Source organism: Dasypus novemcinctus, chromosome 5 (genome assembly GCF_030445035.2).
Source record: "Dasypus novemcinctus isolate mDasNov1 chromosome 5, mDasNov1.1.hap2, whole genome shotgun sequence".
Classification (NCBI taxonomy): Eukaryota; Metazoa; Chordata; class Mammalia; order Cingulata; family Dasypodidae; genus Dasypus; species Dasypus novemcinctus.
Window position 1 is genome coordinate 139,972,930 of NC_080677.1, and position 27,861 is coordinate 140,000,790.

At 38.2% G+C, this 27,861-nt stretch overlaps 1 protein-coding gene across 4 annotated transcripts in view; it reads right to left on the reverse strand.

The window, feature by feature from the left end:
* PTPRN2 (protein tyrosine phosphatase receptor type N2) overlaps positions 1-27,861 on the reverse strand; it is a 1,274,829-nt gene that overhangs the window by 95,462 nt on the left and 1,151,506 nt on the right. For all 4 annotated transcript variants that reach the window (XM_058297618.2, XM_058297617.2, XM_071215383.1 and 1 more), the window contains one exon: positions 25,772-25,966. In XM_058297618.2, coding sequence (XP_058153601.1) covers positions 25,772-25,966 — 195 coding nt within the window. The remainder of the gene's footprint in view (positions 1-25,771; positions 25,967-27,861) is intronic.

A 27,861-nucleotide genomic window follows, 5' to 3' on the forward strand; every position in this document is an offset into this window, starting at 1 on the left:
CTTCCTTTCTGACAACCTTTCCCCACATCAAATGCTCAACATCTTTAAAAAAATACATCTCTATGACATTAATTATATTCTGCTTTGTGCTCTAGGTTTTGCTTCAAGATGTTGCTCTACCCATGAGAGTCATTTTCTCTGAGGGCAGAGCCTGTATTTCATTCAGCTTTTTTGCTCCTGATGCAAAAACAGTCAATATTTGTTGAATGATGGCCTGTAACCTGGAAATTTCTGTGAGTGATTGGTACTGCAGATAAGACCTTTATATTGATAACAGGCATCTGAAAAACTGTATTTGAATATTCTGAAATTTGGAAGAATTGCCCAAAAAATGTAATATAAGGAATTTGAAATGTCTTTTTACATATCTCCTCCCTGCCTTCCTGGGTGAGGTGGTGAACATCTTTTCAACCCATGCCGAATAGGGGACACCCATTCCTGCGCTCCTATGAAAACTCCAAATTAATGGCAGTCTTTTAAAACTCAGATGAGCGGGAACCTTTCAAGAAACCTATTCTCCCCAACTCTTTTTCTCTAAGTCTTAACATCCTTCACGGCCCAGACCAAGTCCTCTGTTGCCCCTGCCCTGGAGCCTTCTCGGTCTGCTCCTGCCCATTCTGTGAACCAGAGCACTCAATAATTACTACTCAAGTGGGCCTTGGTCTGCGCTGTCTCCAGTCAAGCTGGACACCTGGGTTCTTCTGTAACCTGATTCCTCCTGGCATCTTACACCATCAGGTCTGGTATCTCTTAGCGGTTCCTTATACTGGGGCTCTGAGTCGAAGCTTTAAGAAGGAAGCTCAAAACTCAGGGATATGCAAAGGAAAGTATTAGTTTGCTAGTACTAGAAGGTTATCCCAAGATGGTATAAACTCAAAATGAAGAGTAAGTGCTTAATATTAGCTGATTTGTTTTGAAGAGCTGAGATAAATCGATGTTGGATAGCTCTCCGTGGTTCTTACGGAATGTTTGGAAGTGTATCTTTAATCTTTAAGCATTGCCCACTACACTTTTAAAAATATTTTGGGGTAACAAAGGTAGATGCTCTGAAAGGGTTCTTGGCTGGAAGAACTCAGCATGACATTTTCCTGTTCTTACACTGCATTAAGGGAATTTTCCTTGGGAAGCAGACTTGGCCCAGTAGTTAGGGTGTCCATCTATCACATGGGAGGCCCGTGGTTCAAACCCGGGGCCTCCTTGACCCGTGTGGAGCTGGCCCATGCACAGTGCTGACGCGCACAGGGAGTGCCCTGCCACGCAGGAGTGTTCCCCGCACAGGGGAGCCCCAAGCACAAGGAGTGTGCCCCGTAAGGAGAGCCACCCAGCACGAAAGAAAGTGCAGCCTGCCCAGGAATGGCGCCGCACACACGGAGAGCTGACACAACAAGACGACGCAACAAAAAGAAACACAGATTCCCGTGCCACTGACAACAACAGAAGTGGACAAAGAACACGCAGCAAAATGGACACAAAGAGCAGACATCTGGGGGGGCGGGGGAGAGAAATAAATAAAAATAAATTTTAAAAAAAAAGGGAATTTTCCTTGAGGTGATTTTAGAGATGTCTAGAGGCTCTGAATGAGAAGGATCTAAAACTTTCTTGAGTACTCCTGGAGACTTCCTGGGGACCTAGACTTGATCTTCTCAAATAAAAGCTAATCCCCAGATCAAACCATTCTAGGGGAAAAACCCAAGGTTTAGAAACATGTGTTTTCTAAGTTTGTAGCCAGCACACACTGGCTGACATTAACCGCAGAGTGCGTGGTGTTAACACTTACAACAGGTTAATGATGTAGTTGCATTTGAGGTTTTTGTCCTTTGAGAATGACATGATCAGCTTTCATAAGATCTATTTTCTTAAAAGATACCAATTCAGCCTATGGCTTTCCTCTTTAATCTATCTTCGATGTCTGATGTCGTTTTTCCAGCTCCCCATCTCCATACTTCCTTTTCTAGCCCGTACTGTTAGACCATTTAGGATAGGGAAATTAAGGATAGGTTCTGGGTTATCTGTACTTTGTGCCAACAGATGACTTTTGCAGGCAACAGTTTCAGTGTGTCAGGTAAACCAAGTGGTTACCACATTTAATGGAATAATTTTACAGAGAATCCAGGATCTTATGTTATACAATGGGGAAAAAAATACGTCCACATTTCATCAGTACAGCCTGAATATTTTCTGCCCTCTTCTCTGGTCAAATTGTCAATACCTTGAGGTCAAGAAAGCAATTTCTAGTATAATAGAAAATTGAGTATGTTCTGGTTACCTAATACAGTATGTTAATAATCACAGAAGTACTTTACATCCTCAGAAGATTATTTTTATATCAAAACTTTATCAATGTTAAAGAATTCTGTTGAATAGGAAGGTGTTGAACTTGTTTTCTAAAGACTTCTTTAAAAAGTCATAAAAAGCTTCTGTTCCCACAACACAGCTTACTCTTTTGGTTATGTGCTTTCGGGCAAGCAATCTAGTCTAATTGACCCTTAATTTACTCATACATAAAATGGGAATCATAATATATAAAGCAGGAATCATAGTATGTAATCAGATGATTTTGAGGGTCGATTGAGTTAATCTATGAAAAATACTTGTAAAACTATAAATTATATACAAACTGAAGAGATGATGGTAGTAGTAGGTCTCAGTTTTTCATTAGAAAAAGAGGGAGTTAGATAAGCTCTTAAATTCTCTTTCTGTTCTAATATTCTGCAATTCTAATGCAGTTATATGGGCATTACCCTTACCTAATATAATACAACACATTAAGTCTCCAAAATACCAGCAGCTGACTATAGCTGAAATGCAGAATTAAAGAGATGATTATAGTAACATCATTACTATGGATTTAACATTACTATAAATAAGTGTAGTAACACCATCACTAATACTATTAAAGAGATAAATAAGTATAGAAACTTCATTAAGTTCATGGTTCATAGTTTCAATGTTTTATCCTCTTTAGGAGAAATGGAAGCATTTTTAATAAACTCATTGTTTTCTTATTACGTATATAAAACTAACACCTGAACAGATGTTTACGTTCAAGATACCACGCCACTCTATGATGATATCAGGGATGGGTCTAGTCACGTCATCATTTCTATTTGCTCTCTTTTGTTTATTACTGATTTAAAGGGGAGGTTTTTCATGGCCAATCTTGAAAAGTGGAATTACTGGAAATGCCCGTTTAAGCAACAATGTGCAACTAAACTGCTAATTAATAAAGATGACTTCTAGCATGTGTGGAGCTTCTGGTTTGGGACCCAAAGATCACATTATTCAATTACATGCTGAGATACTGTTTTATGGGTACCATTCTACTAGTCCCAAAGTCAAAGATCGGTATCCAGAATACCAAGGAGATAATGACATTTATTAAAACTAAACATTGTGGGAAGCAGATTTGCCTCAACTGATAGAGTGTCCACCTACCATATGGGAGGTCCAGGGTTCAAACCCAGGGCCTCCTGACCCGTGTGGTGGGTTGGCCCATGCGCAGTGCTGATGCGTGCAAGGAGTGCTATGCCACACAGGGTGTCCCCTGCATGGAGAGCTACCCCGTGGGCAAAAAGCACAGCCTGCCCAGGAGTGGGGCCACACACATGAAGAGCTGATGCAGCAAGATGATGCAGCAAAAAAGAGAAAGATTCTCGGCGCCGCTGACAAGAATGCAAGTGGACACAGAACACACAGTGAATGAACACAGAGAGCAGACAACGGGGTGGGGGGTGGGGGACAGGAAGGAAGGGGAGAGAAAGAAAAAATAAATCTTAAAAAAAAAAAACACAAAACCTTAAAAAACCTAAACATTCTATTTCACCATGGGCAAAAAGCCCAAGTTTGTAGTTCAAATGGGCTGTTTAATTGTGATCGTTCACAAAGAAAGCAAATGCAGACCTGTGCTCTCTAGGCCCACATGGGTCGATGCCTTTATGCTAATAGGTAGTGTTGAGACCCCTTTTCTTGATGCTGTGATAATGGAGTTTTGTAACTTTAAAAGGATTATTTCAATCCAACTTATAGGTGCTGGAATCCTGTGTGTTCATCCTTTTTCTAACAGATCCCAGCTGTCAAAGGTGCTCAGTGAAATCCAAATGGAATGGCACGCTAAAACCTGGTATGGACTGACACAAGTTTTCGCTCCATTAAAAGTCATATAAATTATATATGACTTTGATATCTTTTAGTACCCAAAATGATAGGGCGAGATGATGGTCAGTGCAAGAAAAAATGAAAATAAACTCCTAAAATTAAATACTAAAACTCCTAAGGATGGTAGCTCATTTCTTAAGTAAGGAAAAAGGGATTCATTCAGGATTATTTCACGTCAGTCAGGGTATACTGAAATCACTAATTTCAACATAAAACATTGCCTTCAGAGAGCTTTGGAGACTTCTATCGCTTTGTGGGTCTTTAGACATGAAACAAATAAAACTGCACCAATTAAATTTTTTTCTTACAATGACACTGCCAGAAATAAACTTCTGTCCACTATAGAGAAGATACACTAAATAAAGTTGGTTTTTTTTAAGAGTACAATTATTATTAGGAGAGCTTTATTTTCTATTCTGTTCTTTACCTTGATGCCTATTACAGCACAATGCCCTTTAATGTACTGATGTTATAATCAAACCTTTTGTTAAAGTGAAGAATACAATCCCTTTAAAGTTTTCCTTCCTCATGAGAGTACCATAAGATTTTGTGTTTTAAAATCAGGTGGAATTAGACTAATGCTTTTAAAAGCAAAAAGTGAGTTGCTTCTGTTTCCATTTGGGGACATGACCCTTTTTTTTCTTTAAAAATAAACATTGTCACCTATCTTCATTAATGCATTAAAGGGAAATATTTATCTTAAATGTTTAAATTCCAAAAGCAAGCCATTTGAATTCCAAGCAACAATATGAAAGAACAAATTAGATGGGATCAACAGACAGCTTAGAATAGACACATATAGAGATTTAGGGAAAAACAATTTGCTTGATTAGAAAAGTTCTCTTGGTTGTCTACAGATTGCTGCATCGGGCATATTTTAAATATTATTTATTAATCTTAAATAACAGGCATGTTAAAATATTTGAAATTAGAAATTCAAAGTAGTATATACAAATGCAAAGGACAGATATGGTTAAATGACTCAAAGGCTAGTTTTGCTATCTTTTAATTTAGGAGAGCTTTGATTCAAACAGTAATACCAAATCATACAATTGTATTCAAATTACCATATGACTGTAATAAAAAATAATAACAAACTAAAACTCAGCATAGAGTAAATCACCCTTTAACAATCTTGTTTCTTTAACATGTCTCTAAATTACTGCACAAATTGCAATTGACTTGCAATGGAACTGCTGGTTTTATTGGAGCGTTAAGACATGCATTGCTTTGGCTCCTCCAGACAAGGAACTTAAAAACTTAAAATGCAGAGTCTATTACACAGAACTTTTTTTTTTTTTTTAAAGCAGAACCCAGACAAAGCCAACTCTCAAAGTATGTTCCTGTGCTGTCAATATGGAGTTTACTTGGGAAAAGTAAACATGTGGTTTTGAAATTCAACCACTGGCTTATATGTACAAAGCCTAAAAGAAATAAGAATGGGAATTAGGAAGAATAACTGAAAGATCATTCATGTGCTCTGCTTTTCCTTCCATTACATTTTAAGAATTGCTTCCATGGAAATTTGATTTTGGGGAGGAAATATTTCATATATATATAAAATAAATATATATATTCCAACATATATTTTCAGTAAGTGATTCGCTTTCCTTACTCTAGTGAATTGGAAAGGGTAAAAATAGATGAATACTGATGAAACAGATGAATCATACATGGGTACATATTTTTGGCTTCACCAAAAAATGTGAATGAATGTCGTATTTTTCTAAATTCTCTCTTTGTTTCTCAGGCTGACCTATTTTGAACACCAGGTAGAATCTTTGGCAGGCCCAATGACTTCTAAAAACTGTTTTCAATTCTGTTTTAATGTAGTTTAGTAATGTACTTCCATTTTTTATGTAGTAAGTAATCAGATTGTGGAATGATAAAAAATTTTAAATCATTTAAGTGGTGAAGAAAAATTCAAATACCTGAAACTTTAAAGCCTTCAAGAGGAAGTCCCCGCCTTAGATTCAGTTAAAATGGAGAAAATGAATATGTAAATGACAGAAATAAAGTACAAAAGGAAAAAAATGAAGTATTTGGAGGCCATGTGCGCTATTGAATTATCCATTTAATGCAAAATCTTTTCCGTAATTAGAATATAAAATTACACACAAGAATTAAGAAAGACCAAAAAAAGCTCTAAAGAAAATGACATGTTTTCCCCCCTAAAGTATTGTTCAAAAAATTCTTTAAGGGGACAAATTCCTTGCTTCTAATACAGGAATTGAGAAGTGGTCTATATATCCTAGGTGGAAGGGCAATGGGAAAGGAAAGATTAATTCTTTGCAAAGCAATAATTTAAGAGTACATGAAATCTAATTAAATCTCGATTCAACTACTTGAAACTTCAATTAATAAATTCTTATTTTAATTTTTGCATTTGGTATTCCAAATATAGGAAAAATTCTGAATTGCAAGAAATCACATTGATAAAAAACAGTTCTTAAACATTATGAATAAATGATGTTTGGTATTTCTTAGAGTTGGTAAATAATTAACCTACTCTGTGCAAAGATCAGCAATATTCTGAAAGATACTAGAAATATATACTAGAAACATGGTGATCACCAAATGAGTTTGTGATTTTTTATACTGACCTTTATTTACTCAGATTTACAGAAAAAGAGTATCACAATTTTAGAAAGACTCATAATGACAAGCCTGAAGGAAAAAAATGTTAATAATGAACACATTCCATTTCTGAAATGCTCTCATTAATAAATCTTTTTTTTAAAGTAATTTTGCCCTTACTACCTACTCTTACTAAATAGGGGAGAAAGACTTGTTCTTTTGTATAATCGATAGTTTGTTTTATGCTTAATATTCTTTAGCATGATATAATTTTCGGGTATATGCGTAGGAGAGGGTTACAAAGGTCTTCTGCGGAAAGACTAAGAAAGAAGCTACTTAATAATAGTGATGATGACAATAACACCACTTTGCATTTTCAGGCTGTCACTCTCCGAGAAGCTCAAAGAATCTGTAATGAACAATTTTATGAATCTTATTATCTTATTTAACATCTTAAAAATTAAGGTTATGTGAACATAGGTAAAATACAAAGATGTCTATTTATAAGCAATGGAAAATAATTGAGAGAATTATATCATATTTTCCATAAATGTATAGCTATTAATATTTAAATTTAGGGCAAAAGAGGTTTGCTTGACATTATAAGTGAAAACGGGATTCTTCTCATTGTGAGAGAGAAAGGTAAGTGTTTGCATTGTTACTTCAATCAGATCCTTCCTGGTTTATCTGTCGGTTTAGTCATTTTATTCTAAGTTCTGAGGCTACAGCAGTTAACTGGTCAAAGACTCTCCGCATGGAGCAGATTTCTGCAGCTGCAAGAAAGACCCCATACAAATAAATGAATATAATTTTAAAGGATGATTTCAAATAATCGTAAGAGGCCAAAAGACACAAAAGAGCAATGTGAGAGCAACTGGGTATGGGATAAGGGAGAGGTGGTTCCTCTAGGTAGGGTTTCTAGGAATGCGTCTCTGAAATGATTCTTGAGCTCATTCCTGAAATAAGAGGAGGAACCCATCATGCCAAGGACTGTAGGAAGTATTCCAGGGAGAGGGAAGTGCAAGGGCCCTGGGGTAGGAATGAATTTCGCAAGTTCCTAAAACAGAAAGAGGATCAGGGTGGCTGGAGGAAGAGACCCAAGGAGGGTGAGAGGTAGACAGAGGCCAGATCTTACAGATTTTGTTGGCTGGTAAGGAGTCGGAAGTTCATTTTAGGAGCAATGAGAACCCACTGGAGGGTTTAAGCAAAGGAAGCACATGATGATGATTGTGTTTTTAATAGATCACTCCAGCTAGTAGGTGGGAATTGATTACATGGAGAGGCAAGCTGGCACTACTGCAGCTGCCCAGCTACTCAATGACAGTGGCAAGGATTTGGGTGACAACAGTAGAGGTAGAGACTGGAAGAGAAACACACAGATGTGCGATTTGTTCTGGAGGCAGAACTACCAGGATTTGCTAATAGAGAAAATTAGGTTTTTTGGTTTATTTGATATAGTTTTGGCTCATTTCATTATTCTATCTGTTTTTCCTTAGACTACTGAAATTTCTGTAACCCTTCAGTTAGCAAAATATTCTAAATTTTTTTTAAATTCTTTATCTCTGACACAACCACAGCAAGTAAAGATCTTAACAATTGGATAGGAGAGACAGTTATAATCTTGACTTACCTGAAGTCTAAAGTCTGTATAAAAATCTGAAAATTTACATTGAGAACCCTGATATTTCTAACAACCTTCCTGCATTTGTTACATGGAAAAAATATTCAGAAATTCAATAGCACTATTTAGTTTTCAACTTATTCGTTGTACGCAACCTCACTGAATTTACCTAATGTATCATAGAAAATGAACAGCCAAGAATTAACCCAAAATTTAAAATGTAAAAACAATCAAACGACTAAGTTAACCTGGGATATTTCGATATACTTATTAACAAATAAGGCAATTCTTGAGATACAGACAATGGGAAGCACATACATGTGCAGCTACAAACACAAATACACACCAATATTGCAAACTTACAACACCAGTGGTTGTCCAAGTGGGTAAGTTAATACACTCAGAAATATTGTATTACTTCTCTCAGACCACCTGGCTGCCAGTGGTTAAATTACTACTGCAGTCATGAAATGGTTCCCAGACAACATAAAAAATTCTATGAAAGTTTTAAAAATTGGAGTAGACTGATAGAGTCCAGGCCATGAAATTATACATTTGAAACTAGGAAAGTATCAGGTTTTGAGAAAACAAGAATTTTTTAAATGAAAAAAACATGAACCTCTGCAGCCACATAGGACCACCTACTCATTCTCCCAAGGTTTAAGTTATTCCAACCAGTCAGTGAATAGCTCTAGCATGACATCAAGCATGGGCCCAAAACACTCATGCGGACTGATCCCAGGCCCTATAAGTACTAGACCATCCCAGGTCAAGGTCACTGAACTCTAGAAATTTAAAAATGGCCTCTTTCCTATCTGTAGCTACATTTGGCTCTAACCAGACAATGCCATACAATGCAATATTACACATCAGTGCCATGAATTTGGTGGGAAAAATCAGAAAAGGTAAAGAAATAAATTATATAAAGTATGACTTTAGGTACTCCCAATAAGTTAATTGATTTACTTATCACTAGATCTCAAGTGTATGACAGTGCCTGGCACATCCTTAGGTGATCATAAATTTTTGTTGAAGGAATGAATGGATGAATAGCACAAACACCCACTGAATCCCATTTTGAGAACACACAATAGCTTCATCACCTCTGCTAATTAGGAAGATGAATTGAAGCCCAGTTATTCAAAGCCTGGCATTCATGTTGGAAACATGTATATAATGTAACAGTCAACTTTACTTTGAATCTGCATGTGATAGACATGGAGCCCACTGCAGTGTTGCCTAATAAAATTTTTTTGGACAAATGGATACCAGTGTTTCACTTATTTATTATCTTTAACAATATTTACTACTTACCATCTTAAATAAAATGAGTACTCAAAAGGGTAAGAAGGCAGATTTTTAAGGTTTTAAACAAATTTTAATTAATACTAGAATATTCTCATATATTTTAATTTTTTTCAGCCTCAGCTCTCTTCTCTGGCTAGCTTACAGACGCTCTTACCCTTTTTGGGATATTTGGGAATATTGAATAATCCTTTCCTGGAATGCATGAGTAGCAACCAAACTCACAGTGGCTCACACATGAGCAGCTCTGGATCCCATAACATTTCATTCACTTCAAAAATATTTGCACCCTGCTGTCAAACTTAGGCAAATTCACACGGAGTAACAGAAAATGGCTATTTGAATGGCAATTGCTTTCCTCAAACCTCTCTTTCCACTAAAACCTTTTCTTCAAAATTATTTTAATAAGAAGGATTAACAATTTCAACATTAGCTGGCTAATCCCCTTTCATTTAAAACTCTGCTGATAAAATTCTTTGCTTGTCATTCAAATAGTAAGTAATAATTATAGATTTGAGGCTTCCATCTCTGGCTTCATTAATAGTAAATTGCATGGAAGTCTGAAGCATAAGTCAGCTTTGATACATCTCAAAATGCAATTTCCATAGCTTCCTTGGTTATGTACAATTAATTACACAGTTAATAAGGGAAATATGTTAATGAAAGGAAAATTATTCATCCAGACCACCTGCCTTTACCAAATATCTTTTATGTGTTTCCCTTCTTTTTGTAATTTTGGTCTAAAGAGGGTAAAAAAAATAGAATTGACAATGTGGTTATTTTTAATACTAGTTTGCAGTTACGTTGATTAACATGAGTCTAAAGAAAAATTAATATAATTTTGTGATATTTATATGGAATTTTGCCTTATAAAATTTAAAATAACGATCTATGTTATTTTAAATTCCTGAAATAGCTGTTTGTTAAACAACAATTACTATGAAGGTATCTTATCTCTATCAATGATACAGTTATCTTCACAGATAAAGAGTAAACATTGGAAGAAACTGCATGAATGATATAGGTCTCCATCATCTTAAATAAATTGAACTCTCCTAGTTCTTTCCTCACCCATTTTAAACCACTCTGTTGGCAACCATTAAAGCTTCCCATTCCATTTGGATAATCAAAGTTTGACTATAGATAGTTTAACACAGATATCAATGCTAACCTTTACAAAGAAAGTTAATATCTACAGAGGATTTGATGCTGAAAAGAAATCAGAATAGTATAAATGAAAAAGGAAACTGAATCTAGTTAAAGCTATTTCTCTTCACTTTTTATAAGTTACTTGGACAACATGAAATAATATACTTGCAAATATTTATTTTAAAACAAATGTTATTAATATAAATTAATATGTAATCTTCATCAGATGAGAAAATAATTTGATTGCAGCCTTGACCATGTCACTTTCAAATATGAAATCTACTGTCAGCCACGAATTATTTAAAATTCTATTAATTTACAAGATTCAACTGAAAACCAGCCTTGGATTCCAAAGGGTTAATAGAAAAGGCAAGAGTGTAAGAGAATTAAAGATTCATGAAAATGCTGTTCTCGGAGCAAACCCTAAAAAGTTCTTATAAAAGGTTAATAAATTGTAGGATAAAAATAGAAACCCTCAATGTCTACTGCTAGTTCTAGCACTCTGGATAACTGAATGAGTGATACATGAAGAGAAGTTACAGGATAGAGAAATCAAGGTATCTTTATCAATTAAGTCCACACTAGAATTTGGTGGCTAGGGCAGGATCAGTGTCAAGATCCTCTTCGAAAGCAGTTTTGGCAAAACTATTTCTTTAAGTTGTGTAACAACTGATCCGTTCATTTAAATGGCCATCCACCCACCTCTCCCCAACTTGATAGTTATCTACAAAATTCAAATGGCCAAACAATTACAGAAGCAGATTCTCTCAAAGACCCCACACCTTCACTATCACCCAACTGACTTGAAAAAAAGACCACAGAAGATAATTTTTACTCTGAAGATGAGGAAAGTGGTTATAACAGGGAAACCTTTCAGGAAGAAGCAAGAGAGGAGGGGCGGTTGCCTAGCAACACACAGACAGCTTCTCACCCATTATAAAGCAGTAGGTCTTTTCTTAGCAGCAGTCTTTTATGTTCTGCACCAATGATGTACTCATTACGATTTTCTGATGAAGTTTTTTAGGAAGAATAAAGAATTCCAGCAAGTGTAGTAAAGGTTACCTAGGATAGCAACATAGTCATGTTTTCTTTCCTCCCATATCCAGATGGGGAACATGAATTCTAGAACACGTTATTTAAAAATAGTCACAGGAATTCTAAAAGTGCTCAGCAAAAGCTGAATGTTGTCATTTGTAACTTCCGAAAACCAATAAGTGATATGGTCATGAGCAATAATACAAGAATGGGGAAGTGGAAATGGCACTGATATTTGAAAAGCTCATATAAAACTTAAACAATTTCATTTCAACTCTTCTCCAACCAAATGTACAATAAGGAATAAAACCGGCAGGTTTGCCTCTTCCTCATCCATTTTCCCAGGCATTCCTATGAGCTGTGAAATGGCTACCATACTGGTGAAGAAAAAGGAAAAACTATGCTTCAATAGTCAATCACAATAACCAAGACTTGGTTCATAATCATGGAAGAGAGAAGAGAATTACTTTCACTTTTTAGGTGAAAAGTTAGAGATAAAACTATCAAATATATTTTTCATCTTTTTCCTCCTCAACTGCCAGTCATCTTGTGGATTGCCCAAATTACACACCCACTTGCATATTCAAGGATTGATGGGTGAAGCAGGATGTCATCCTTGCTCTTTGGTTCTAGAACAACACAACTGTGGAACTTTGGGTCTACCTTCCCAACAGCTAGCTGCCTTTATCATCATTGCGGCACATGTACCAGTTGGAATTTCTCCAAGGCCACCAGTCATTAGCATTTAACCTTCACTCATCTGCCCACTATGTCTGCGAACATAGACCCCTGTCAGTACATGCTCACAGACAGCTAGATGTCTAGATGTCTAGCTGTCTGTGAAAGGTGTCTCTCAAAGCAAGGTAATACCTTTGCCTGAATACAGAATGGTAAGCGTGGGAAAGAGGATGAATCGGTAACTATCTGAGTTCCTTGGATTACAGTCACCTGTAAAATATCTGTCTTTATGTGTATAGCATAAAACTGGCTGTTTGATACAATCGTCAGTGTAAGGTGAAATTAAATGGAAGTACACTTTTTCATTTTTCCTTTGTTTAACTTGCAGTGTCTTATGCTCCCAGTGATATGAAGAACTAGATAACCTGAAAAGCCTTTCTCTACAAAACATCTAAAAATGTTGGATAAATAGCATAATCAGCCTTTCACAAAAATATGGGAAATCTCTGGGATTCTACAATGAGGAAGGCACTGAAAAGCAGAGTTGGGCATGTGACCTGGTGCTACTGAGGTCCTTGAGCTGGGGGGTGGGGGAGAGAGGGAGAAGTGTGAGACAATTTCCTCTATCTAAAACCTGGGGTCCTGAGTTTTGCTGCCCACATGATGGGGACATAAGGTAAAAAGCCTTGTTGGCAGGAGGCAGAGAATTAGACCTGAGACCCTTACATAAACTAGGACTCAAAGAAGACCATATCTCTATGAAAGGGCTTGCTCAGGCCCCAAGAAGTATATCTGTCTCCATTGAGGCTGAAAATGGGATGAAATTTGAACCATGGGCCTACCTCATCTAGGACCGAAATTCAAATTTACAATACAATGGGTGGTTTGGGAATCCCTAAGGGAGGCATGGATGTAAAAATTGTCCTGACTTAATGAGAATCTGGAGTATCTGGCAAAAGTGGTCTTAAAACTTTTCTTGAGACAAATGCTCTCAGCACTGTCTACACAAAATTTTGAGAGATAAAGCCCCACTGATGAAGAGCTTATAATCTGAAATTATAAAATCTATCAGACAATAAATTACCATTAGAAAATTAGTAGGCACATCATTTATAATGATTGAAGGTACCAAAGTAGAATTGCATAATACAAAAAAAAGAACCCAACAGTCAGATTTGAAAAAGAACACAATAGGACAACTGCAAATGATAAATAAACTCCTTGAAATTATAAATTCAAATTGTTGATGAGACATCACTAAAGAAAAATATTGTGCATTGGAAGTTAGATCTTAGGAAAATGCCTGGAATGCAGGACAAAAGGATATGGAGAGAAAGTATGGAAGGAAGATTTAAGAGACATGGGAATGAGAACCTGCAGCATACTTTTATTAAGAGAGAGAATTGAGAGAATGGAGGCGTGACAAATTTAAAATGTAAATGGTTTATAATTTCCTAGGAATGAAGAAAGAGGAATTCTCAGGCTCAGGAATCACAGTATGTCTGGAGCAAAACTGAAAATAAATAAAATAAATCCATACTAAGACATGTCACAAGGAACTTGCAGACCAATAAAAGAATAGCAAAAAATCTTACATTAACAACACGGTTATAATCATTGTATTTTCCATAACACCTAATTTCTAATCTCTATAATAATAAAAATGACTTTATAATACTTTGCTTTATGTTAAGAAATTTTCCCACATAGTATATCATTATTTTTTCTCCCAAAAGTCTTATCACATGGATTTTATGTCATATTTTATGGATGAGGAAGCTGAAGGTAATGGAGTTTAACTCTCACTCAAATGTCATACTAGAAAGCAAGTCTTCAGTATTCTCTTATTCTCCAAGTTTCATTTCCTTCTTACTCCAGAAATAAAATACAGCACTGAAAAGCTGTCATGACCCTTTCAGTCTCAGCTTGTTCATCATAAATGCTCACACCTTCTAGCAAACATATACAAATGAATGAATGGATGGATGGATGAATGAATGAAGGCAGCTATTTTATTCAAGGCAGCACAGTAGGTTATAGATTGAGGCAAGCACAAATTCCACAGGCTGTTATTCAAGGCCATCCAATGTCTGACTGAAGTTTGCCCTTCTAAGGCTATGTTCTGTTAATTTTCTCTTTCACCCACTCTGAACTCTAACCATGTGAATTTTCTGATGGCTCTTGAAGGGGCTGTGATAATCCCTGCCTCTGTCTTTTGTCTATACCAGTATGGCTCCTCTTTATTGATTAAGACCTTGCATATCCATCTCAATTCCCAGCATCTCTCTTCAGGCTTCCTCCACTTCAGACACACCTTAGTGACTAAGAAGTCTTCTAACAAAAGAACACAATTCGGCATTTGGCTATCTCTAGTATTTTGCTAGCTATTTACTCTTTTTACCCCAAATAGATTGTAAGCTTCAAAAGCACAAAACACTGACCAGTTACGTCATTCAGGTACTCAGAAAATTTTTACTGAACACTTACTTACTAGATGCTATAAAGATGAGCAAAACCTAATTAATATTTGTTCATTTATGAATTGTTTGGTCTACTATATGGTTCAATGAAACTTTAAAAGCGCATTTTGTAAATTATGTTAATTTTACACATGTATGTAAGCAAATACTACTGTCATACAATTCTTTTGAACATTGTCAAAAAAATCTACAGGTCTAGCAGTCTCCGAATAGGCCAGAATATCACAGAATCTTTTCTTGGCTTATCATATCAGGTTTCTTTGCAAGAGGTGCCCCTAGTTCACAGGCTATTGTTGATTGTCTCAATTACTGAGACAATCAAAAATCACTTTCCAAACCCTAATTTAGGCACCAGTTTCAACAGCTTCCCTTAAAAATTTAACTCATAGATTTGTAAATTGCTAATTTTAATGTTTGATTATTCAATTTAATTTAACACATATTAATTAGATGCTTGGTTTTACTCTATTTTATCCAATTCACCCTATACAAGAAGGTCTACCAAGCAAGAAAATGGTAAAACAAAATAAAACAAAACACACACACACACATACACAATTAAAAAACACAAAAAGAGAAGCAGAGGTGTTGGGCATACTTTATCCAAATAAATCACCCCTGAACCACTGAGAGCTCAATCTACTTAACAGTAGATTAGAAATTTTCTTGGCCATAACTTCTCCCACAGATTCTCAGGACCATCTCCCCACTACCTCTGAAGCTTGAACATCAAATGAAAGCCAGCTTATATAATACCAAAGAATCCACAAATATTTCTTAATAGATTTGGCAGCTTGCCTCTCTGTGACATGGGTGACAGCAAGGGGACTGGTCAGATTGCGGTCATAGAATTTTTTTCTTTAAACAGCAGTGATCAAAGCAGAAAAGACAACATGTTGGAAACTCTGAGAGACTGAAAAATGAAACACCAACATTTTCCTAGCATTTGAAGCAGTAAAACAGATTTTTAAAAATAAAAAGACAAATCACACCCCTTCCACCAAAAATATAAGATTTAGTTGCATCTCCACCTCCCCAATAAAGAATTTATAACCAAACTATCTATAAATAGTCAACAATGTAGCACCTGCCAAAGGATGTCCCTAGAGCCAGCAGGTGATGGGAGGTGCTATTTAAGGCTGACTAAAGAGTGTCAGTGGGCAGAAAGCACTCTTCACGGCTACTTCAAGCCAGAGGACGCCAATGTTCCCAAGCAGCCCAAGGGAAATTAGGGAAATAGTTGCAGATTATCTCTTGCCCCATTTAGCACCTTTTCTTGCCCTGGCATTCAGCATCTATAAATTCTCTGGCTTCTTCGGGCCTCATGCAGGGCCTCCCTAACCTGAAACTGTCTGTCCAAGAAGTATTCCCTGACTTCTTTCCTCCAACAGAAAGCATCCGTAGGTGCTTCATTTCTTCACACTTTTGCTCTTAGTTGAAAAACTGTTCAGGTCTGATGTATGAACTGCTAAGTGTTATTCCTTAAAAGTATTAACACTTGCTGGTTATTTCCTTTATCAAAGGATCCTTCTGGAGATAGACTTTTACCCAAAGTAACAGTAAGGATAGTAGACAAGGTAAAGTGAGTTGTGCTTTTATAAAGAGGTGGGAAATTAGGTTGTTTCACCAACATCTCTTTAGATCAGAGATTTGCCCACCAATTTGCTTGGTAGGTGAATGACAGTGTGGGCTGCAGACCAAAAGGGTTTAGAGCACAGGAAGTCTACCATCCTGGGCAATGCTACCTGCACACTCATCTCACCACTGTACGTGGGCAGAATATAAATTTTCTCCTACTGTGCATTATGGAAAGATGACAAGGGCCTCTTGTTTCAAGTTACCAGAAAACAGTGGTATAGTTCAAGTATCAGTCCCCTTGAAAGCCAAAGAACCCACAAATAGCCACAGCCCACATGCCTTCTCCAATTCCCACTCATCCTACTGACTGTCACTAGAACAAACAAATTATATAAATTGAAACAACGCTCTGTGCACTGCATCATAATATTAATAGTTCTTAACACATGAGAAACACATGTGTGCCTGAGACATTCAGCCAGCCTTTCAACTTGCTGACTCCCACCATTATCCTGATGTCACTTCTCAAAAGGTTTTTATTTTTTTTCAATTTTCCTGAATCTTTACCCAAATTAATCAATATTGCCATCTCTTTTCAAGATGACTATGACTGATTATCACATGCAAACTAATAATTGGGCACAGAGATAGGAGAGTTGAGATAAAATTAGTTTTATTACCATACTTCAATAAATTCTTGTTTATATCTGTAACTAGTGTAAATGTTCAGAACTTTTGCTCAACAGGCTTCAGAAGTTGGTGGCCTTCTGGGAACACTTCTGAGGCCATTCTTGAAAGAACACAAACATATCAAAAGATGCACAATCTCATAATAAGAAAAATTAAAATTAAAATTACTTTGAAATAGATTCTTTCATTTACCAGTGGCAAAGATCAAAGTTGCTAATACCAAAGGTTGGGGAAGATATGGGGAAACAAGTACCACTTCCTACAAAGTTGGTGGGCGTGTCAACTGGCAAAATATCTTTGACGGGTAACTTGGCAATAACCATCAAAATGAACAACAAGCATCAGGAGCTTCTAGAAATTTAGGTTACTCTATTTTCACATATGTTGTGCTGTTTGGGATGGCAAAAGTTTGAAAATTGCCTAAATTGACTTTAATAGGAAGTAATATGTAAACTATTGTATATCAAATCATGAAAATACTACATGGCAGTTAAAATGAGGTGGAGTTATATGGTCTCACATGGAGCCATCTCCTAGATACATATGTTATGTGAGAACAAGTGTGTGTTTATGTGTGTAGCCACTATTTCTTTATCTGTGGAAAAGAATGCAAGAAAATGATAGCAATGCTTGACTCTGGGGGAAAGGCTGGGTACCAGGAGCGCAATGGGAAAACTTGCTTTCCATTGTTTACCTTTCTACAATGTGTGGATAGATATGCTATTCAATTTTTTTAAATTAAATCTATATACAAATATAAAAACACAACCCTTCGACCTGGGTTGCTGGAACTCATTCCTGCCCTCCCTCCTCACCCTGCCCCCCAGTACAACACGAAAACGAAAAGAAAATCATAAATTTAAGTTACTTTAACATTGCTTTCTAAAAAGGTGCAGAATTTTAGAGCTGGAAATTCCTCACAACTTGGAGATTTCTGATTAATCCCATTATTTAGAGATGAAGGTAAAAAGAGTAGGTGACCAAACTCACATACCCAGAGAGGTGCAGAACAAGGATTTGTGCTTATCATTGTCACTATCATTTGATGACATCGACTGTGTGCCAGGCACATAGTAGGCATAACATAGACATGTATAACTAACCCAGGTCTCCTGATTCCTGGCCCAGTTTTCTTCCAGGGACACAAGATACCAGTGACCAGTGAAAAACTATTTTGCCTCTGACTATGTCTCAATGGTATGTACAACAAAGTCACAGAAATACTAACCAGAAGTAATAATAATGAGGAGGTATGTAGACAAGAGTAGTAGCATGAAATGAGACCAGAAAGGCTCTAGAAAGTCGACTCAAGCCCACACAGGAGCTAGAAAGTGTATGCTACATTTGCATCAACTTTGGGGCCAACTTTTGAGGGTCAGGTCAATTCAACCCAAACTGAACTCTGAATGGCATCTTACCTTGCTCTTAAATGTGTTACCCAAGCCTACGGCAGAATGTCAGGAAACTGCAACAAGGCCAGCAGAGTTAGCATTTCTCACCCCTGAATGTTCCCCTTATCCCAACGAGGCTCTCCTTATCCCATTGTCCCCCACTTTCCTCTTTGTGTAGTGATTTAATACAGTCTCCGGACATGTGATACAATAGTCAGTAGCTATGGGCTTGTGAAACTTCAACTTCTGCCAATTTAACTAGAGATCATTTACTCAACTAGGGAGATCATAGAGAAAGACTTCCCCCAAATAAGCAATTTCTCAAAAAGGCAGGTTAGATACACATCTACTATGCTGAGAAAAGATGAGGGCTTGAGGATACTTAATTTTGATGCATTTGAGCCATTTCATTCTCATGTAATCCCTCTGCCTAAATAACAGGAAGTATTCAAACAGTAATAAACAACTTCAATGCAAAAATATACAACACCAAATCTGAATCATGGATAATAGCAATGTCAAGTCAGAAACAACAACCTACATTAATTTTGATTCTGTACATGTATATTCCATAAAATGGGAAAAGTCCATTTATCATTAACTTAGCTTAATTTATTAGGCCTTGCTAGCAATCTAAGTTAGTAAGAACAGGATCGAAAAGAGAAGCCCAAACCATAGGATTAAATTCTGGGTGGCCCAGTTATCGTCATAAGGAGGAGTGGTGACCACTTGTGCCCTGAGATGTGTACATTTAGATCTCAGAGAACAGGCGTCTGGGAAAAAGCATGTGGTCTGTTAATAATGGAACTCATTTCAAAGATGTAGGAGCCAAGGTCCGGAGAAGTAACCTGCCTGAGGCCACTCCTGCTAGGTGGTGGCAGAACCCAGACTAGAGAACAATATGCTGCATCAGGCTGGCCCTTACCTTCTCTTGGGTAAGAGACTCTTAGTGCAATTTCAGGAAGCCTTCCTAATTAAGCAATTAACTTTTATTCATTTCATTAGATAGCAGATAAAATGATCAAAGAGATGGAGATCCCTCAAAGTACACAAGTTGAAAAACAAAGGCTCTTAAATGCAATACTAGAAAAAAAATCAAGGCCAAGGTTCTGCTGCAGAGGCTATTAAAACTGCATCTTTTGGTAGTGATATGTGGGCTTTGTTTTAGATTGTAATCCACTTCAGGACAGTGTTAGCAACAATGCTTATTCTTTTTTTTTTTTAATCTTTTTTTTTAAAGACACATAGATCATACAAAACGTTACATTAAAATATATAAGACGTTCCCATATACCCTGCTCCCCACACCCCCCACTCCTCCCACATCAACAACTTTTTTCATTAGTGTGGTACACTCATTGCATTTGATGAGTACATTTTGGAGCATTGCTACACAGCATGGATTATAGGTTATGTTGCAGTTTACACTCAATAATGCTTATTCTTATTATGAGTATCATATTTTCCAAGAGTAATAGGAATGCAAGGATTACAAAATGGGTCTAGTCCATCTTCTCACCTTCAACGAGGATGAAGACAGTTTTAGAAAGGATGTATTCAGCACCATTTTTCTGAACTAAGTTGGGCATTCTTAAGGTGTAATGGAGAATGTGTCAAATTAGCTTTCTTCTCAATATTCCCACTCTTTCCAAAATCTGTTTTTCTCTAGAGTTCCCTTGCTACTAATAGCTATGTTAGAAACATTTTCTCACAATTCTCATACACAAAGTGCTAACCTGTTTACACACAGTTGTTTGTGTATATCCTTTTTCAAGCCATGCCTCACAGCTGACTCAGACGTAATTAGTAACCCTTAGACTAGTGAGTCTTGACATACTCATACATAACCAGGCACTCTGAAAACAAATGTAATATAGAAATAGATCTTTAAAATAAATACATTTGAAGGTGACGTGATGGAATATCTTAGGGAGTCCTGTCCCTTCACATATTTAAAATATAATAATTTTTACAATAGTTCTAGAAAGTCATTTTAATAATGTAATTTGTTTTTCAGAGTTCTGAATTTAGCCTCAGTCAAACTTTGCCATCCTGCTTCTAAAGATTTCTTTAAAAACATACTAGGTTTAGTGAAGCCGGTGTTTCCCTTCCTTGCCTTCTCTCCTTCCAGCTATTCTACTGATTCAGCAAATATTTACTGAGCTCCTACCCAAGTGCTTAGAACATGTGGTCCCTCTTCTCCTCTTCCACCTTTTAAGATCTGATCTTGGTCACCCCATAGAAGCTCCTCATCTCACCTTCTCCATGAGTGGGTAATGGAGGGAAAGGGGTCAATAGTTCTAGCCTCCTGGGAATCCACCCCCCCTTCCCGTCTTACTGGATTTGTACTTCTCTACCCTGCAAATCCCCAAGAGCAGCCTCACCTCCTGACGAGGCTTGTCCTGCAGCCATAAATCCTGCTTTCCAGGGGCATATGACATTTTAGACTGGTTTTCCCTATTCTTAAAGCCCTTTCTCCTTTTTTTCATCAAAAGAAAATGGAGATTTTAAAAGGCACTTTCTAAGAAAATGAAGGAACGAAACAAAAACTACAAAAAAATCAAAGTAAATATACATAAAATAGGTTGAATTTACAGAATTTGGACCCAGGTGATAGGCTGGCTCGGCTGACTAAGCCCAGGTGCTCTATCGGGTTCCAGCTCTTTGCTGTGACCCTTTCTGGCTTAATAATGATTATAGGTTAATGACATGTGTTGAGGTCTTATACTGAATCAGCATCTTGTATGCTTATCTTGTTTAAACTTATAGAACCCTAGGAGGAAGGCATTATTATGATGCCTATTTTATAGATAAGAAAACGGTGGTTAAATTATTTGCCCAGGGGTACAGAACTGGCAAACAGTGAATCTCCCCAACTTTGAAGCCAAGTTTAGTTTATCTGACATCAAAACCTAAGTTTTTATAGGCAGTTCTCTATTTCTAGACCTGACCACTTAAATGCTCGTGCATGGGAGAGCTGAGCAAAAGAGCAGCCAGGCCTCATGGCATGTTCGGTCTTTGCAGAAGGAGATGGGTTTGGGATGTGCCCACCAGCCTGCCCCTTTCCATGTTTCAGCTCTGTAGCCACCTGGAAAATTCTCCAATGCCTTCCCAATATTTTGCACTGACACTGTCATTCTTGTGTTCCCTCATAAAGCTCGATGCCTCTGGGCCCCTGACAGACTTGTGCTTTCCCCTGACCCATTTCTCTACGTCTTGTTACACTTGCCTGAAACACCTCGATAGAGGGTAATTAAGTCCCTCCCTACAGTTATGTGAAGCTCAGCCTCGTCCCCTATGATTACTGCAAGCTAACAAATGGGACTGGACTCATTAGCGGCTGCACAGCTCCACAGGCTTCATCATCCACAGCCAGCTGCCGGCCTGCCTCTTGTCAGCCAGGAGGAAACTTTCCTTCTCCATCCATTTCAAAGCCTCTCCTGGGCCACCTGTCTCTTTTCTGAGGGCTTGTAAATTCTGCTCATCTAGATGTAGTCCAGTCCTCCAGGGAGTATTTATTTCTAGAGTTCTGTGACTACAGGTTTCTAATATGAAATTACACTGGCTTGCAAACACAGCAATGATACAAACTACAGTGGAAGGAGTGAGCTGTGCGAGAGAGAAGGGCACTTTTGGAGTCTGAGGGCGCATTCTGAAGGGCATTCATGGGCAATCTCCCTGCCTTGCTCCCAGATCAGCCCCACCTGACAGCACCCCAGTGTGACTGGGCAATATTTGGCTTTACAACTACCTATGGCACTTATTCTTTCAAAAATGCTTTCAGTTCTTTGTTAAAGAAAATATTCTAGTTTTGCACGTTGGCAACAGGCCTTGGTAATGAGCATGCTTTCCAAATAACTTGGCCAACTTCCTTTCTACTTCGTGGGCCACTCCTTGCTTCCATCCTGTTGTTCAAATATAAATAACTTTTGCTGTTCATTTCAGTATATCTTTATGTTAATATGACATATTTTGAATGATAAATATCAGAAAAAAAATAGTTCCTTGGTTATTTTTGGCATAATATGTGTAATTTATTTGGACCTTGTAAAAATTATCTGATGGTCTTTGAATCCTTACTATTCAGTAAGATCATCATGCTAGCTGTCTGATAAACATGGAAGTTTCCTTAAGGAAGGTCAGGTTGGCTGATCACCACAGCACTGTCTTCCTTGTAACTTTAAGGAATTAGAAGGTCAGTTATTCTGGCATATATCTGAGGTAGTGCCAGAAACTCAGGTTTCTTACAGCCTGTGCTGAGGAGGGAGAGAGCCATTCATGAGTCAATAACAAGAAAGCCTTGGAACATTACTTTGCTCTAATCAAAATGTGCTATTGTGGCCGTGTACAGGAGAATAGGCCTGTGGTTTCAGAGCTTAAAAGATGACTCTTAGAAGTAATCTGACCTGCTTTTAGTGGGTGAAAATTTCAGTAAAAATGTTAAATATGGCTCACGTATGTCACATTGCTCCTGGCCTCTCATCTCTTGTGCCAGGAAAAATGCTTAGTATTAACAAAATCATAAGAGATGAAAGAACACTTGGACCTATGTCTAAAGTCAGGTCAAAGGAAAGAAAAGCAAGACTATTCAAGTTGAGACAGACCACACAGAGTTCCAAGGCATAATCTGAGTACAGTGGACTGCATCAGTTCTATACAATTCCCCACTCCCACATTTATCCTAATTCCAGCTATCAAGGTGTCCAGGAAACATATCTAGGAGCATTGCATTTGATTAACATTTCCTTTGATTTTACAGTCGTAAGCGTAAGAGTCCAGGGAGTTGGCCGAACTCATACTGTAGGTCTGAATGTATTTCTAGATTCATCATTCCAGCTGGGTAAAGGGGTGAATGCACATTTAGAAAAATGTCCATATCAGAATCTTGTTGCATTAAATGACCTCTTAAATGGGGTTCCTCATATTAGCCTTAGAAGTGCTTTAGCCAGCTGAAGACTGAGTCAATGTGATTTAGGCATGTCAATTAAAAATGTACCATTGTGCTTGCTTTCAGGCTTGCCATTATACATGTCATCAGCAAAACACAATTTTCCATGAAAAATACAACATTGTCATGTACCATTTATACTTGTGATAACAAATTATAACTCAATTATTTAAGAAAATCCAAGAGAGTGTCTTGAAATATAACAATTTTTCAATATAATAAAAGCTCTCTAAAGGAATCTCCACCTAGTTAACTTGTCAGATAAACATATTAGACTGATCCATTTGGCCCCGATATTGAACTCCTTAGAAATCTAAGCATTTGGTCTAGTTTCCTTTTGCAAAAGGGACAAATGTCAATGTATTCTCTAAAAAGTCAGATCTAAAGTAATGGAACCACCCCTCAATAAGATAAGAGTTTCTTTCAAAATTAACAGTTGTTGGCACACAGTAGGAACTCACTAAATGTTAGCTAAATGAAAACTGACCTCCCTTCTCCTTAATGTTGAAAATATAAGAATTCATTATCCGACCCTATAGAAGTCAATGGAAGATCATTTATTCACCGATAACCTTATGTCACTGGAGCCTTGATGTTCTGGGATGGATGTCAGGATTGATGGGTAAGGCAAAGCAAAGAAAGGAGAGACTATGGACACAACTTAGAGGTTGGTAGCCAAACTGCTCAGGGGCCATTTTGACTATAATTTTCAGTGCAATTGACCAATAGAGTTATACATTCTGATATTTGTTTTGTTTTGGTCTATCGTATCTCTGAAGCAGGCTGTAGAATTCATCAGTCTTCCCATATGTTTGGTGCAAATGGGTTTACAATTGTGTGTTTCCTGGCATGATGGAGCTTAAACACCCCAAAAGTGGGAGCCATCAGCAACGTGGGCTCATCGTGTGCCTCATGGGATGCATCTTCGCATGACCCATGATCCCAGAACAGCATTAGCTTATCACCAGTCTCTGCAATGAGATTTTTCAGTGAAAATATGGTTCCCAGACTTTTTGTGGTTTAATTCCACCATCAGTCTACATTATTATTATATAATTAGGTAAGGAAAGTTTCCCCAAAAAATTAATTATTAAAAAACAAACAAACAAACCTTGACTGGGCCCATCTTGAAACTTAGTAAATTAACCATCCAATAAAAACTTTTCCCTGATTCATTTGTACAGAAGCAGCCTCAGCCAAGCAGTGAAACAGGGTTCTGCTTTTCACCAAGGAGAAGCTCTGACTTGTCCAGAAGCTCTAATATGTCTAGAATGTTTGGTATTTCAGTTTTTGCAATCACTAAACAAGAAGAAGCCTGTGGCTCAAAAATTCAGGACAGCATTATTCTTCAGCCTTCAGAGACAGCCTATAAGAAGTGCCCCATCTCTCTTTATAAAACTCAGACATTAATTATCAAGCAGCAAGGTACAGCTATTTCATATATGGCTGCCCCAATAATGACACTAAGCTTGGGAAAAGACAAAACCCGGTACGGTTTCATCACCAAGGAAAAGGCAGCTGAAGTTTCATCAACCATGGAAAACTTCTGTACGAGATACCTCTAGGAAGTCTTTTTGTGAAGAAACCATGCTCTAAGAGCCTTAATCCTTCCCAGTGTCACTTTTAATTATAAGCAACACATGACTGACATTTATTTGTCCAAGTGATTCTTGGTGAGTTGGGAACTGAGGGGGAAGGAAACAACTGCTGTTTATTAGTCAGAGGGCTAAAAAAAAAAAAAGCAGAACACACAGTAGGCACTAAGAGATGTGTGTTCCCAGCATTAAAACAAAGTAGCCAATAAAAAAATCCTGCACAATTAAGTGTGTGTGTGGGCTGAGCATTCTAAGCAGAAGAATGGGGGTAAAAATACCCAGTAAGTGTTCAGAGTCATTTAAATTAAGAGGACTTACTGCAGAAAGAGCCCTGACATTTGGGTTTTTCATATCCTGTTTGTCAGCTTCCCAAGAAGGTAAGATTTGGTCATCAGTCTTATTGTCAACTATGGGTATGAAAAGTGCTGCTTTTATATATATGAGAGTGGAAGGGAAGCAGGAGTTTGTTTTTGTGAGAGAGAGAAATAGGTACGCCTTTTCCTTTTCCCCTCCTGATGAATGACGGTCTCAACCACTTTTCCTCTGACAGAGGAGAACGCAGGCCTTACCAGGATCATGTGACCTGTGGAGATGTCCATGTTGGACTGCACTGGCTCCTCCGACCAGGACGAGGTGCTGCTCCGGGCAGAAGGGCTGGGCATGGGTCCATCACTGAACTGTGAGGAGACACTATTGATGCGGGACGTGTGCAGGGGCTCCGGGCGGTCGGACGACCTGACGGCCATGCGCTGCCGGCACAGCTCCTGGAAGACAGTGAGAGGATCAGGGATTACTGGTAATCAGCAGGGGAAGAGCCCAACGGGACAAGGGGCGCCCAGCGCCCGCCTGGTATTGCCTCGCTTCTCTTCTCACCCAGCTGCTGGCCCTCGGATGCGAGGGTCCCCAGGGAGCATTCACCACCTGGCCTGACCAGCGAGCCAGAGAGTCCTGGGACCCTCCGATTATTTGCACCCTGTTAATATTTTCTGAGTAAACAACTTGGTGCCAGGCACTGGGTTCTGAAGGCACTCTCATATTCCTGCAGGAAGGCAGTGTGACTAAAGAACAAGTGTAAGATTCTCACTGCCTGTGTTTTCCAGAAACCTGGCAAATCACAGGAAGAGTGGCTAATTCTGAGAATAAAAGAACATACACACACGTACACAGACAAATGTGTAAATTCCAAAAAAAAAGGGGGGGAGAGGGAGGGAAGCCAGGGTCCTACTCTGCAATCAAATTGAAATCTTTTTACGGTAATGCATTGTTTGAAAGGAAAGGGTGCTTTTACATTGCGCACTGACATACAGAACTTGGTACCGTAAAGAGGGTATTCAAAAAAAAAAACATGAACCAAATACACTCTTTTCCCAAAAGAATATGCAAACTGACAAAAGAATATCCAAACTGACTGCCTATAGGAGAGGGTGAAAAAAAAACCTGCATATAAAAAGGAAAGTATTTGGCAATTGTTGGGGACTGAATCATGGCCGCCCACGAAAGTCACCTTCAAGCCCCAAGCCCTGGTCCTGTGGGTGTGAGCACACTTGTAAACAGGGCCTTCGGAGAGGTTATCAGTTAAGGTGTGCCCACGGGGAACGAAGGTGGCTGAAGTCCTCAGAAGGAAAGGAAACGGATGTGGAGGAGAAGGACACAGAGGGAAACTGAAGTCAGGGGAAGCCGAAGTCAGCGGCGACCAGGGAGAGAATGGAAAAGGAGAGGACATCGCCATATGACAGGAAAGCTGAGGAACCCAAGGACTGCCGGGCTGCCAGAAGCCACAGACCCCAGAAGAAAGGAATCCTTTCAGCCTCTGAAACCATGAGACAACAAACCCCCGATGTTTAAACCAGCCTGTTGCATGTCACTGCACCCTGGAAACCAAGACAGTACGGGAAACGGTTGCCTTTCTGAGCTAGCTACCAAAGACAAATGTTTCTAGCTTAAAAGAAAAACCTCAGTATAGCAGCTTAGTAAAACCCCAATCAGATCACCACAGTGTCTTTGAACTTCCTGATACAAGGTAATGTTTAAATAAGCATAAAACGAACATGTTCTACATTTGTCCATGAATGGATGCAGACCGTTCCTGCAGCCCCGTAAAGCCAGGTAGCTGATGCTGGGCAGGTTCCCAGTTCGTTGGAAGAGCTGCACCTCAGCCTTACTGTACAGGCTTAGCCTGGAGGTTCACCACCATTTCGGGCTCACAAAATATCATCTGAGTAGTATTCTAACAGCAACGAGATGATGAATTCCATCCTTTTGCCCAGTGAAACTACAACTGTAACCTGAGTCATCAAATTAAAGGGCTAACAAGAAAAAGTGTTTAAGAGGATCTGAGCCAAATATAAGATTTAAAAATACATTCATGGGAAAAAGAAAGTGTTTTGAGAATTGTACAATTCGCATGTGCTCCCCTTCCTTTTCATTTTGGTGGCAGGGCTCCTGGCACCGGGAGGAGGTCACACCATCCACCTGCTCCCGACCGGCAGTAAATATCAAAGGTGCTCTCAGCACCCCAAGGCAACCACTAAAGATCATGAAACACACGTTTTCATTCTCCTTTTCACTGTGGGCTGCCATTTTCCTTTGCATTAAAGATCTTCGGAGAGCCAGCTGACACCATCTAGAAAATTTTTCTTCTCAACTCAGTTCTCTATGG